Raw genomic sequence first — 9,874 nt, 5'->3', positions numbered from 1 at the left:
AACATGAGGTTGAAGGGACAACAATGGGGAAATCATATTTGTCTAGAGATAAGGGATAAGGTGAATTTGCTTAATAAGGTCCAGAGGCATTATCAGGTACTGCCTAGTGGATTAAACCAGTTTGAGGTGAGGGGAGCAACAGATGCATATCAGGTGGACTTAGAAAGGAAAACATGTTCCCATAGGTTGTGACAATTGAATGGATATGGATGTGCTCATTCAATAACAAGCATATCCTATCTTAATAGGGATGTAGAAGCCTATATGCAAGGAGATAGGTCACAACAAGGCTACTTGTCCATAAAGAAGACCCCAAGAGGTTCCTAATGTGCAAGTGCAGCAGGTTAGACCAATTTCAGATATTTTGAAGAGGATAAGGAGAAGAAAATCGGAGAGAATATTGAAGATCAAATTAGGAAAGACAGTTGGTGATGTTGATGATCCAGGAAATTCCAAGGGAAAATCTCTTATAATTGATTAGGGTAGGGTGTTGTGGTTTGTGTATTTCACTTTGTGTTTGTGTAATATGGATTTAATGTAAGTCTATTAGGATGATGGTAATTTTCACTTTGTTTTTGTGAAAGTTTTTGGAAACTATGATTGATGATGGTAATTTTCACTTTGTTTTTGTGAAAGTTTTTGGCAACTATGATTGATTAGGGTAGGGTGTTATGGTTTTGTGAAAGTTTTTGGCAACTATGGTAGTCTTATAAATGATTAGGGTAGGGTGTTATGGTTTTGTTAAAGTTTTTGGCAACTATGATAGTATGTTACCATTTTAAGTTAATTAAAGTATGTTGTCTTTTAATGTGTTTAGATATAAGAAAAGGTGATGTTTGTTTATATGTTCTGCATGGAATAGTTTGGAATTATGTGCATGAATGTCAATGTGGTATATGCTACCGAATATGTTACTTTAATGGGTTGAAAGGTCCCGTTTCCCCATTTATAAAACATCCACTATGTATTAACTGCAAATGGTCCCCATACAATTGGTACTTTCACATGGACCACTGCAACCAATATAATTATATTAATAAAGGGAAATGAAAACCATACATGCATGTTTCCTTTGAATAACATAAACAACTCCATTAACATAAACAATTCCATTCCACTATCCACATAAATATTTCCATTCTAGATATATGTCGTTGGGACTTTACATTCAAGATAATTAGCAACTGTCAATGGGATTCTACAAAAGATACAAAATGCAACACAATACCACTTTAGGCTGACTTTACAAAAGATACAAAAATCTTCACATCCCAATACATACACCATACACTAACAGCTACACCAAAAGCTTTACACCATATGTAACTTAAAAAAAACAAACATATCCAAGAACTAGAACAACTACCAACAACTTGGACATGCGTATGCTCTTCCTTGAATCACACATCCCCTTCTCCATGCTTGCCACCAGACTCTTCTCCTTACTCAGGAGAAACTCCAACTCAGCATTCCTAGTCCTCAAGTTTTTTATGACACCAAGATCCTATTTGGAATCCAACTTCTGCTTTATGGAATAGATGAGGTTTTTGTAGTAACCTTCTTCCAGTGCGACATCTTTCCATTCAAAGTAATAACATTTTGTCAGTCTTGTCTGTATCAAACCCACATGAATACAAGATCAAAACGTAATCACTAATCACCAAATGCAATTTAACAAACCACGAAATAAAAAATGATTAACACTATAACACCATTTAAACAATCGCGATCATACATGTTCTTTCAGAAACGAAATCACGACAACAAACAAATATAATCAAAATTTATTTTTAGGGTTTTTTTCGTAATGTAAGGGTTTTTGATAGTGAAACCCTAAAAAAATCTTGCATTAATGAATCCAGCTAGATCGAAGCAAACCATGTTGTTGTTGCAGTTCCACAAATGTCTGTCGGGGTTAGTGAGCTTCCAACATGTCCGTTCCTTAACTGGAACATCGCAGTCACAGTTGGTAACACCGTCTTAAACAAACACATGAGCAACTTGGATGCGATTTCTTGCATTGGACGAGCTCGCAGACATTGTGTTGAAGAATCGAACAATCTGATTATGTAAAGGATGGTGCTTGCTTCGTCTTAATAGCGTAATTGAGAAGATAAATCGTCAGCTGCCACGATGGAAGTCCATGTAAGGGGTTTTTGACACATCACTTAGTCACGTAAGAACGAAACCGGGAAACCATTTAATTTTTGAAAAAATGGTGTTATTGACAGGTAAACCCGACTTTAGTGACTTAATTGACCAAAAACAACTTTAGTGACCAAATTGGCCAAATGGCAAAAGTTTTAAGTGCTACATTGTCATTTTCTCTATTGTTTACAATGTATTCCTACTATTTTGTCTATTTATTTGTTTATCCATGGATTCTTAACTATAAATCTATGCATATGTGCTTGCATGTATGTGTCTGTGTTTGTTTTTGTTGTGTATAAAAGTATAATGTTTTCTAGTTTATGCTTATTTAATTTTATTTGGGTTTGATCTTTTGTTAATTTTGGTTTTGGTTGTACAATGTTGTCTATTTACTATTATGGAGGAGATTGAAGCCAAGGTTACCGGCTGTGTATTCACCAATATGTCGAATGAATCCAAGGCAATAAGAATGGTTGTACTTTTCAATCCTTCTTTAACATGATAATTGTAAATAATTGTAAAGGTTTGTTTGTTGGGTTTCGGTTAAAAATAAATGGATTTTCTAATATGTACCCTAAGAACATATATAAGAAGCATTAATTAAGACAAATATTATCATAATTAAATGTTAAATGCATTTTTTATGAAGATTATTAATATATTTCACATTTAAATATGACAATATTCCTTATAATAATTAAATAATATTTGTCCTAACTAAATGCTTTTTATATGTGCCGTTAGGACACATATTAGAAAATCTCAAAAAGAAATTTTTTGTTACTTTTTGTTAGCAATTTTTAAATATGACAATATTCCTTATTTTTTGTTAGCAATTTTTTAGAAAATGAACTCTTCTTTGTGGTTGACTATATTTATTGAGTTACTTTTTGTTTATTACTTTAGATCTAAAAAGGTGAACTATTGAGTATTTTGTTAACGTTTCAAAGAAAATGAATTCAGCTTTTGTATTTCCATAGTCTTAAGTATTTAAGTTTTTAAGATTGATATATATATATATATATATATATATATATATATATATATATATATATATATATATATATACCATCAACTTCCATGGAGCCTGTGAGCCAAGAAAGAAAGAAAGAAACAAGAAGAAAAGGAGGTTGTTTTGTGTTTGGCTCTTGGCTGCAAAATACAAATGTATGAAAGAATACACACGAAATATTGGGCACAAATTATACCTGGGCTTAATCATATGGGCTATTGGTTTTTTTTTTTGTGCTAGATTAAATTATTAGGCTAACATGTTATATGGGCTTTAGGCTAATTTCTGTGGTCCTTCTTGGACGACATCAAAATACTCGACAAAGAAACGAGTGGAGTTTTTTTCTTATTTGTTTTTGTAATTTTATTTTAAAATGTTTCGGATTAATTTTTATTTCGTAATTGACTTTAATTTGAATTATATGGGTAATTATTTTTTGATTTAGTTGACTTGCATTAAAGGTTTATGCTGTAATTTTTAAGCTATGCCATATATGTTAATATTTAACTAGTACGTGAACCGTGGTGAACTACGGGTCACATTTTTTTTTTCTTTTTTGTTGGCGTTTAATACCGGTTTGTGCGGTTGTATAAATAATGTGTTTTACAGTCTTTCATTTCTATAACGTAAATTTATCTTCTATGTTTCTTCTACGTGGTGTGAACATGAAGGCTAAGTAGAGATCATCTAGAGCATACAAATGATTGGAGGCTGTGCAATTGTAGCGTATTTTACGGTCTTTCATTTCTATCTGTTCTTTTTTCCCCTTTAAATGTACTTGTGAAATGAATGTAAGGAGCTTATTTTTTTAGTTTGCAATTGGATCTTATCGTTTTATTTGTGTTGGTAATGGCTTTTTGTGTATGTTCTATAATACGTGCACTTGTTTTGGATTAAAATATGTGCATTGGAAAATAATTTATGTTTGTTTGTGTGTATGTTTGTGGAAACATAAAATAGTTTTAAATGAATATTTAAAGATGATTGTTTTCACACATTATTTGTTGTAAGCTAGACATTGACATAGTGAATATATATATACATAAGGAAAGCTGTCTGTTTCAACAAAGTAAATACTACTTAAATTGGAGCAAGCCAATGTATGAAGATTGTTTTTCCATGTACGATGGTTTAGGTCAGTGTCTGTGCCATACATCAAAACGCATATAACAAAACCTTATAGGCAAGTAGGGGTTGGTACGTTGATGGGAAGATAAAGCAGCTCTTCTACTTGCTGGTGCTAGTCTTGTCATGTTCTTGTTGATGTTGTTTATATCTTTTGCGTTTTGGATGTGGTGTTTCACTTTCAGTATCTGTACAATAAGTAAACGTTAAGTGGGTGATGGTTTTGTGTATCTAGAGTTGTTATTTGTTTATACATGTGTCGTGAAGTGGTGACCGTTTTACCGGTTTGGTTGTTTTCATGGGTGTGAGTGGTTCTGTAGTTTTTGTACTTTGTTGATCGATGGGTCGTGAAGGTGTTGATGGTGTTTTTAGTGTTGAGGTCACTGTGTTTTCTGAATGGTTGATGTCACTGACTGAGGTCATCGTGAAGCGGATGTTTTTTGTGGATGATAATTTGGTGCATTGGAGGTAGAAAGTTTTGAGTCATCCCTTGCATAGTTGTAATTGTTGTGGTAGGGTATTTGAATCTTGATTTGGGTGTTGGTCGATGATTTGTTGTGAAGTAGTCTTTGCCATAGTGCATGTTACATCATCGAACATGAAGATGATCATTGTATTTGTTTTGTCGGTGAGAAGGACTGAGATTTTGTACCTGTGAACAACAATATTGTTGTTTATGTTGTTAAGAAAGTGATCAGTAACTAAAGTATAAGGGATGGATTATGTACCAAATTATTGGTGCACTGATAAATCCATGTGAGATGCAGAACCGTCCATTGCCTCTTTTATGTGTTGACTTGCCACATGTGGGGCAGGGGATGTGATACCAAGTATCTTTGAATGTGAAGTAAGATATTGTGGTTGTTAAAACGAAAAGTTTTTCCTTCAACAAATTTAAAATGTATATTGGTAAGTGGTAAGTATGGGTGTGTATAATTAAGATGATGTGTCAATTGTTACCGCAATTTGATGGTAATCAGATGTTTTCAAGTGTTGTATGTTGGTGGTGGTTGCAGGTAGTGTGGGTGTGGAGTGGAACTGATCGCCAAATCTGTTGGTGTGAATGTGGTGTGTCATGTTTAGTGTATGTTGAATTTTCTTAATAGTTGTTTCACGTACATATCCAAAAGTAGGAAGTGGTGCTTGTGATATATGTTACCTAGTAATGAGTATTTGTGTGTTGCGCTGGTGCTCATTAGTGTCAAAAGTCCCTGCATAGTAACCATCATTTTTATTGCCTCAAGATTGTAAGTAGTAAGCAATATGATGAATGCATGTGATTTGTTGCTAACCATTGTAGATGGTGGATTTCACGTTGGTGAAGGCGAGTACGGTTGTTTTATGAGGTGATGTTATTGCTAGACGGTTGAATTTTTCTGGGGAGTCGATGCACTCCTTCCATAGTAGTATGGTAATTTCCTCCCCTCTTGGACCGGTTTTAGTACGGATAATTGTTCAGTAATTATTTTATATCATGTGTACTCTACATATAATGCCAAAACCATAACTTTCGTCAAGCAAGGTGACTGCCACAAATGGTTCGTTGTTTTTCTTCTCACGATCTTTCATGCTGATGAGAACCCTGATAAAGTCTAGAGCGCAAACAAAATTATAATGTAAATATTTATTTTTTAGAGTCATTGAATTTTTGTATAGTGTGGATGTCATACTTGTTGTACGTGGCTATTCTAGATTTTTATCTGCTATGATGTGGAAATGTGCTTTTGGGTGGAAGTGGAACCACATATGTGGAAGTTTGTCACAGTCTGAATTTCCTCAATCGTTGATGCTTGACCAACATTTATTACTATGGGATGATCCAGTTGTTTTTTATATATTTGTCTGGTACTATGCAGGTGTAGTCTTGTATTCGGTAACAATGTAATGTGGACAGGGTAGATAGAGGGTGAGCTTCATTGGTGTCGTGTGCAAGCAATTGGATTGCATCTCCCTATGTAAGTAGCATATGTTAGTGTCTATTAACATTGAAATCAAAATTAATAAGGTAATATTTAGACTTGTGATGCACTTACATGTTTGTCTATTACGATAAACCATCTTTCATTTTTTCTAATGTTGGGTATCCATTTTCGTAGAACATGTACTTCAATCAGTTTTCCTGGTGAACCATACTGTAAATTTGAAATCCTATCAACTTCTGACGACATGTCTGTATAGATAAGAAAAGATGTATAATCGTTAGTGTTTAGTTTTAAGTTTTTAATATAAATATAGAGTAGTTGTGAAAGGTGCTTGGTGGATAGCATCTGCTTTGGATATGTTATTTAAACCTCACGCATATCAATCATCGTCAACAAACCCTTATATAAAAAATTCTTGGTGTTATTCAAAGGCAAGTCGTATTCTTGTTGTAACAAAATCTTAATTGAATTTGGTGAGGTAGCTCTCGACAAAGCAAAATATAACTGCCCGTTCGCAAATACAGATTGTGCAAGGTACAATCCAACTTTTTTGAGGGACTGTCCTTGGATTTTATTGATGGTCATTGCCTAGCAAACTTTAAGAGGGATTTGTTTTCTGGTAAAGGTGAAGGGTAAATATGTACCGTTGTGTACGATTTTTATTCTAGGAATGTACGCTCGTTTCCCAACCGATGTGCCTGTAATTATGAATGCCTCAATTACAATTGGTAATAGTTGTGGCATAATTAAGCGCGTACCATTACAAAGACCTTCGCTTTGGTTGATGTTTCTCAAAAGCATCACATGGGTTTTAACTTTTAATAGTAATCTGTGTGTAGGAATACCCGAGAAGCGGAGTTTATTGAGATACTCTTGTGGGTATAGAGTGTCTAGTTCCAGCATGTCCCGATATTTTAATTTTATAAAGTCACAACTGTTGTGTACAGTTTCATTACTAGTAGTCTTTGACAGAATCAAACTATTCACCCTATCTGCAGTTTCATTTTTTGGACAGATGATGGCTCTAATAGATAGTTCCTCAGGCGATGGATTGGTAATTATATCATAATCGTATACAAAAACTATTAGAGTTTCCAATCTGTCGTTTACTGAGTTGATTAGGATCGGATGAGGTATTTCTATGATATTTGTGTTATCCGAGCCATTTCAATCTTGGGATCCGATATTTCCATTTCTGATATCAAGTAGCCATAAGGAAAACTGTGATATCCGATGAATATCAGTATCTAAGTTGGATGGTTGTGACAAACGCATATTGTGGTGCAGTCTGAAAACAATAAGGTGCGACCACAAGTATGAATTAGGTAAACCGAGGCCAATTATATATGATTTTCCACTTCTTGGCTGAATAGGAAGTATTTGTCGGAAGTCATCCCTAGTGGTATTGACATTCCACCAAAAAGACGATCATCGTCTTCGAGGACGTCTTTTAGTGATTTGTCAAGAAATTCGAAGCAACGACGATCACTCTTCGGAGCTTCATCCCATATATTCATGGAATTTTTCTTTATGAGTTTTGCAACTTGTGTTTTCTCTTTAACGTTGCTGGATGACTTTTCGGTTAGATCACAATGAATGATAAATCGAGAGTGTGCGATTCGATCGGATGGCAATAGAAGCGAGGCTATTCCTGAGGCTGGAACAACAAGAACATATTTTCCTCTGGATCTGAAGTATGAAAGTATTGTTCTCCAGAGGAATGTTTTTCCCGTACCCCTGTGACCGTGTACAAAGAAGAGCATTTGGGTTTTGTTGCATTCAACATCAACAAAAGCTTGGTAAATTCGCAGTTGTTCAGGATTCAACTGTGATACCATTGACACATGATGAGAAAGTAATAATTCTTTATTGTAGTTAGTTTACTGAAGAAGTAGATGATTTTTTAGGACAAAAAGAACAGATGGTGATGGCATTGGTAACCCGAAATCTGAAAGCGATTTTGATGGGGTTGATGCAAGTAATATTTTTTGGATTTTGAGGAGTATATGTTGCTTTACTGTTGTTGGATGTATGATGACATTAGAAGTTGATGAATTATAAGTGTAGGCATAGGTTATGTCATCACCCATTTTGAACTTTGTTTCCTCTCACAGTAGAAAAGGGCTACCTACCTCACAAAATAGAAGTAAGTGACAGAATAGAGAGCGAAGCTCAGGTGACATTGCCCAAGAAGATGCTTCACTGAAAACTGTTAGCCACTATATATGTTCACTGGTTAGCCCTAAAGCTTCGCATGCCTCTCGACATGTATTGTGTGTTGTCCCACGAATCGTTCTGACATCATGGAAGGATTTGCATCCCTTTTGATGTTATAAGAAAATTCGTAAACAAAACAATTCCCTAGCCATTGGATGTACATATGCGAGCCGACTGATAGTAGTATTAGTTGTGGCCGTATTCTCTGTGAAAGTCCTATGAATCCAACCTTTAGCCGTCATGTCCCAACGATATTTTGTGGGGTAATCAATGTATGTTAGGTCGTTCCCACGAGAATCTTGTTGATTTCTTCGCATCCATTCTATTAATGTTGTAAAACCAAACCCTGGTATGTCAATCAAAGAAGATAATTTGTTGTTCTTTGTAAAAAAAAAAAGTGGGTTGCATGCTTTCCAAATGCACGGATAGAACTTGTACAGGTGGATGACGTTCGTGGATGGAAAATTTTAGGATCTTCCATGCAACTTTGTGTGGACATATGTAGCGACCGTCTAAAAAAGATTTAATCTCATTAACAGGGACAGGTGTTGTAGAATAGGAGGCAATGCTATCCGCTTCAGATGTTTGAAGGAAAAAACGAACACGATCAACCCCCTTGGACACGTACTTGAATAAATATTTGATCATCATGTTCCAGCCACAATGTTCAACATTGATGTGAGCATCGAAGCGACTACAAAATCGTTTGTTTTATGACACACCATATCCATTATCAAGTCGTACACCACTTTGTAACACGTGATACACACCAGGGCACCTTTTGTAATGGACGTACCTATTATCTTCAAAAATTATGAATGAGTTAAATGGTTTTGGAAACCGTTTCTTACATTTATTATCCTGCATACATGGAGCATCTGTATTTGGTAAACATCAAGGACCATGTAGCATACACGTGGTAACAGTTCTATACAGTGTAGGTTCAAGGGTCAGATTGGGAAGCTCTATATTAATGTACTTGTTTATATCTCCGCCCTCGTGTATTTTGAAAGGTGATGCAACCCATAGGAGGGTGTGACAATGTGGTAAACCTCTCTTCTGAAATTCGATGGTGTAAAGATCTGCATATCAAGTGAAAGCACATCAATATAAGATAAGGCAGAAAAATTGTAAAAATAAGAGTATAATAAAGAATGAAATGAAAAGACAAGAACATACACGTAGTAACTTCTCCAAAAGTCGTGTCTTCCTTAAGAAAATTGATAAAAGCGTGTACTTTTATCTTGAATACCCGAGTAATGATATCTGGTCTGTTTTGAATATCAAGTTGACTAATGGAGTGCATGTATCTTTTGTATTCAGACCATCTAACATTGTAGGTGACTGTGATGAAGTACTGCGGTTTCCTGTGAACCCTACATATGGCCAATGCATCATGGTAATGCTTATACATGTACCTGAGTCCACCAAAAAAGAGGCAGGGAGG

At 35.0% G+C, this 9,874-nt stretch overlaps 1 protein-coding gene across 1 annotated transcript; it reads right to left on the bottom strand.

Annotated features, from left to right (window-relative positions):
* Nucleotides 1-7,550: 7,550 nt before the first annotated feature.
* Nucleotides 7,551-8,048, bottom strand: LOC145139882 (uncharacterized). The gene has a single exon (XM_079073555.1). The coding sequence runs from the start codon at nt 8,046-8,048 to the stop codon at nt 7,551-7,553; it is 498 nt and encodes a 165-aa protein (XP_078929681.1).
* Between the last annotated feature and the right edge of the window lie 1,826 nt (nt 8,049-9,874).

This window comes from Lactuca virosa, chromosome 9 (genome assembly GCF_052849685.1).
Source record: "Lactuca virosa cultivar CGN04683 chromosome 9, Lactuca_virosa_CGN04683_v6, whole genome shotgun sequence".
Taxonomy (NCBI): domain Eukaryota; kingdom Viridiplantae; phylum Streptophyta; class Magnoliopsida; order Asterales; family Asteraceae; genus Lactuca; species Lactuca virosa.
This window is presented reverse-complemented; position numbering and strand designations above follow the sequence as displayed.

What these genes read in the sequence shown, in the direction of transcription:
- LOC145139882 (XM_079073555.1), bottom strand. Translation starts at nt 8,048, where the DNA reads ATGGTATCACAGTTGAATCCTGAACAACTGCGAATTTACCAAGCTTTT.